At 43.7% G+C, this 5,342-nt stretch overlaps 1 protein-coding gene across 1 annotated transcript; it reads left to right on the top strand.

Annotated features, from left to right (window-relative positions):
- Positions 1 to 798: 798 nt before the first annotated feature.
- Positions 799 to 3,902, top strand: LOC143262243 (uncharacterized). Its single transcript, XM_076528153.1, has 5 exons — positions 799 to 1,193; positions 1,341 to 1,525; positions 1,682 to 1,815; positions 1,964 to 2,813; positions 3,730 to 3,902. The coding sequence occupies exons 1-5, from the start codon at positions 799 to 801 to the stop codon at positions 3,900 to 3,902; spliced, it is 1,737 nt and encodes a 578-aa protein (XP_076384268.1).
- Positions 3,903 to 5,342: the final 1,440 nt, after the last annotated feature.

Below are 5,342 nucleotides of genomic sequence, written 5' to 3'. Positions count from 1 at the left end.
TTCACCGACAAAAATCAGAGTCCCAAGAGGCATCCACATCCAGATGACCATTACATCACAGCCCTCCAAAGGGCAATGGCATTCACAGCTAGGATAAGTACCATTGACCTCGACCATAATCCGATCCCATGCCGAGCATTAATTGATACCTGTTCTACCACCAATTTTATGACGGAAAATCTGGCTGAGAAGCTCCGCTTACCCCTACACCGATGTTCCGTCCCCATTGGTGCCCTCAATACATTAACCACAACGTCACGACACACCGTGACAACCAGCATTCATTCACGACTCAATAACTACCACCGAACGCTGACCTTCCTAATCGTACCTAGCATAGCGTCTTCGATACCCGACCAAACAATCGATCGCTCAAACCTCAACATACCTCAGAACATCGATCTCGCAGATCCAACATTTAACCGACCAGCACCAGTCGACATGTTGTTGGGCTCCGGCATCGCATTGTCCATATTGAGTGTAGGACAAATAAAGCTTTCGCAATCTGCTGAACCAGATCTTTTCCTCCAAAAAACGACGCTCGGATGGGTAATCGGGGGGAGTGTTCCAACCATCCAAACAGCTCGAAGCGCTTCTTGTCATGTCAACAACACACTACAATTCGACCTCACACGATTTTGGGAAATTGAAGAAGGACCAGCATGATCTCATTTCTCAGAATCGGAGACGGCATGTGAGAACCATTTTAAAAACACAACCACACGAAACGCAGAAGGCCGATACATTGTGTCACTCCCATTCAATAACAAAAAATCAAAATTGGGAGAATCTAAATCAATGGCACTAAAACGACTCACGTCATTAGAACGGAAATTACAACGCGACCCTGAATTAGAGAAGCAATACAAGGCGAACTTCAACGAATACCTAGACCTTGGACACATGTCCGAAGTTCCCGACACCAATGAAGGTCATTATCATCCACATCACGGGGTAATCAAAACATCAAGTCAAACCACTAAACTCCGCATAGCCTTAGACGGATCCGCAGCCACAACCACAGGATTTTCATTAAACGACATACTACACACTGGACCTAAAATACAAGACGATCTTATCTGCATCCTTCTCAGATTTCGGACACACCAATATGTCATCACTGGTGACATCGAAAAAATGTATAGGCAGTTCCTCGTATGTCCGGAAGACAGACAATATCAACAAATTCTCTGGTATGACACCAATGGCGACTTAAAAACCTATCAATTGAATACAGTTACGTTCGGGTTATCAGCCGCTCCATACTTAGCTATACGATGTCTGACTCAATTAGCCTAAGATGAATGCAATCGTTTCCCTAACGCTTCCAAAATTCTAAGGCGAGATTTCTACATAGACGATTTGCTGACCGGAGCATCGACGATTCAAGACGCACTTTCAATTCGAAACGACATAACACAATTACTCAAATCCGCTGGTTTGAATGTCCGGCAATGGGCATCTAATAGCAAAAATCTGTTAACGGGTTTGCCCGAGGAGAACATACACAAAAAACTTCACCTAGGCGAGTCCTCAACAATCAAAACTCTTGGAATAGTTTAGAATTCTGCGAATGACTCGATTACGTATACGGTAAAATCTATTTCTCACACATCTCGAATCACTAAGAGAACAATCAGCTCAGAAATCGCGAAAATTTACGATCCCTTGGGCTTATTAGAACCAGTCATCATCATCGCAAAGATCTTACTCCAGAAACTCTGGACCCTGAAGATCGATTGGGATGAATCTCTACCAATGAACATTCATACCGAATGGACACAATATTACACACAGTTACCATTATTGAACAACGTAACCTTTGATAGAAAGACAATTATTCAATCCGCCTCGACAATCGAATTACACGGATTCTGCGATGCCAGCGAAAGGGCCTACGGAGCATGCGTGTATCTACGGTCCAGCAATGCCCAAGGAGAAACACTCATGAAACTCATCGCAGCCAAATCCAAGGTTGCACCTTCTGAAAAGCCAATCAATCCCTCGACTTGAATTGTGCGAAGCTCTATTGTTTACTTCATTAGTAACGACCATCCAGAAGGCATTACAAATACCATTCGACCGCACAACTTTCTGGACAGACTCCACAATAGTTCTACATTGGTTAAATTCTTCATCACACACCTTGAAAGCATTTGTTGCTAACCGAGTGTCAGAGATTCAAACGAACACCACAATCACAGATTGGTGTCATGTCAATTCATCAGACAACCCAGCCGATCTCATTTCGCGAGGTCAAACCATAGAAGAATTTCTGCAACCATTAATATGGCACAGTGGGCCAGATTGGCTTCAGCGAGAGCAGTCAGACTGGCCAAGTTGGGAATTACCACAATATACCGGAGATCAGGAACAAAGAATAGCCACCTGCATGTCCACGACATCCACACCAGTCAAATCCAGGATCCTCGAGCGATACTCGTCATGGGAGAAACTAGTACGAATCATAGCGCGTTGCCTCCTATGGAAACCAGGTCAAATAACGAAGGGAGCCTTAACTATAACTGAATTGTCCCACTCAAAATTAGTCATAATCAAATTACTCCAAGGCACACATTGTCAAGAAGAGATGCGTCTCAACCACCTTCAAAAGGTGGACAAAGTTACGAACAAATTAGCGAAATTAAACCCTTTCATTGATCAAGACGGAATTCTACGAGTAGGAGGTCGATTAAGAGATTCTAATCTACCGTTTTCACAAAAGCATCCCATCAATCTTCCGAAGTCGCACACCGCCACCTGCATCATTATGAACGAACATCTGAATCTTTTACACGCCGGTACCCAACACGGTACCCCGGAGCCAAGTTTAGAAAACAATTCACCGACCACCCGTCAACTATCTTATGGGTGACCTACCAAAGGCAAGAATCACCGAATCACGCCCCTTTTCTCATGTCGGGGTAGACTATTGTGGACCATTTTTCATTAAAGAAAGACAATACAGGAATCGTGGTCGTATCAAGACATATGTCGCGGTATTCATATGTTTAGCAGTGAAGGCTGTCCATCTAGAACTAGTTAGCGACCTCACTAGCGAGGCCTTCATCGCAGCTTTACGGCGATTTATTGCCCGACGAGGATTTTGTACAGACTTATACTCTGACAAGGGAACGAATATCAAGGGAGCCAACAACGAATTCCGCGAACTTGAAGAACTCTTGCACTCCGATGATCACCGAAACAAAGTAACTCAATTCCTCACTCGTCGCGCCATCAGCTGGCATTTTATTCCACCACAAACTCCACATTTTGGGGGACTGTGGGAAGCCGCAGTTAAATCCTTTAAAAATCACTTAAAACGCGTCGTAGGGTCTGAATTATTGAGATTTGAAGATCTCAATACATTAATAATCGATATCGAAGCCATTTTGAACTCCAGATCCCTCACTCCGATCTCCTCCGATCCTAACGATCTCTTCGCCCTAATTACAGGCCACTTCCTAATCGGTGATACACTCGCGAGCCTCCGCGAACACGATCTAAAGGATACACCTTCAATCCGTTTGTCTGGGTGGCAACGCGTCCAGCAGTTAAAACAACATTTCTGGAAGCGATGGCACCGAGAATATTTAAACGAATTAACCAGTCGTAACAAATGGACCAGAGGGCATCATCCAATCACTACGGAAACAATTGTTCTTCTCAGGAAAGACAACGTGCCCACCATGCAATGGCCCCTCTGACGTGTTATCAAAACCCATCCAGGACCTGACGGCATCGTGCGTACCGTAACTGTAAAAACAGCCACAAGCATATTCGATAGAAGCGTCAAACAACTGGTTCCTTTATTACAACAATCAGACGACGCCACTCACGAGGATCATCCACCTGCAATCAACAACATCAAATCCGCGGATACCACTCTAACGCAATGTTGATCGGTACCCTCTCAACGGGGGGAGCATGTTCCGTCCTTCAACAAAATTTTCGTGCTGCATCCGACCAACTTTCTCCAGGACGAATGACCTTTTCTTTTATTCCTAAAAAACATTTATGAACGGGAAATCTTCGGCTCAGCGAGACAAATTGACAGTCCTTCAGCGAATGACATGCAATCAATAGAGGGTCACGTTCGTTGGACTTTCAATTGCGTAAGGCCATAGTCTTCTTCCTTTGCCATTTCTAAATTTATCACTTTCGAGCCGTATTCTTTTCGGCAATAAAGCCATTTCTGCCTTTTTGAACAATGCACACCTTCATCGGCAGCATTTTTTATGACAGGGTCGCTAGCACGCACCGCTTCGAAACCCGTCCAGGGTTTCTTGCTACCTGCGGCACTGCGTGCTACGTCACTCTTCATCCCCTTCCATCGCGTCACTGACCAGCGAATTTCGAGTCTTCTATCCACGAAACTGTATAAAAACTCGAAACCGATTCTTCTCAAGATCAGTTGTCACTTGTCAGTTTACGTCAATTAGTCTTTAGTCATTCGTCCGTCATCGATCAGTCAGTTTCAGTTCAACTCAATTCATTTTAAACAAAATACAATTAGTCACCTAAGTGTTAAAACCATTTGTACATCAACATATCATCCGTATCAATCGAAAGAGTCATGCGGAATCACGCAAACTCGGTGTCATATCAATTTGAATCGGAGATTTACGACCTCCGCCGAGACAACGTGAAAAAACACGCGGTTCATCCTTATTTCGGAATGTCTGAAGAATATTTACTAAATTTACAGAATTCAACGAATGATTCACAAAGCTAATTTAATAATAAATAATCGCGTTAAGGGAAGTAAAGAATTTGTTTATTAGAGAAATATGAAAAATATTATCAATAAGAAACTCCAAATATTATCAATAAGAAAAGCCATTTAGTTGAGGATGCATTTGCTGACTGAAATTGTGGCTCATTATGTCGAAGGGCACTAACCTCGAAGAACGTACAGATTATCTTTCACTGCACTGTCACTAAACACTGATCACTTAAATAATCACTGATAATACAAAACACTTGTGGATATTACGAAAGATTACTGAGACTTGTTCGCAGATAATCGTTTATTCGACGTGTTCGTTCGTTCCCGCGCCTACTTCCAAGCCAATGCCTACTTTCTCTCATGCGTTCTCTCGCTCTTACACTGCACGGCTCTCTCTCTCTCTCTCCCATCCACTTTCTCTCGCACTCTCCTTCTCTTCCTTACTTCTATATTGCTTTCACCTCAATAGTACTCACTATCGCTCTTTTCGCGCGCTAGACAGTGATCCTTCGCGATATTCCGGCCGCGATGGATGCCCATCCTTCCCTCCCTACTACTCACTCGCTAACGGGCCTTAATCCAATTAGTCTGCCTAATCACGCGACATGGAATT

Source organism: Megalopta genalis, unplaced genomic scaffold, assembly GCF_051020955.1.
Source record: "Megalopta genalis isolate 19385.01 unplaced genomic scaffold, iyMegGena1_principal scaffold0101, whole genome shotgun sequence".
NCBI lineage: Eukaryota > Metazoa > Arthropoda > Insecta > Hymenoptera > Halictidae > Megalopta > Megalopta genalis.
The sequence above is the reverse complement of the archived record's forward strand: the minus strand, read 5'-3'. Positions and strand labels throughout refer to the sequence as shown.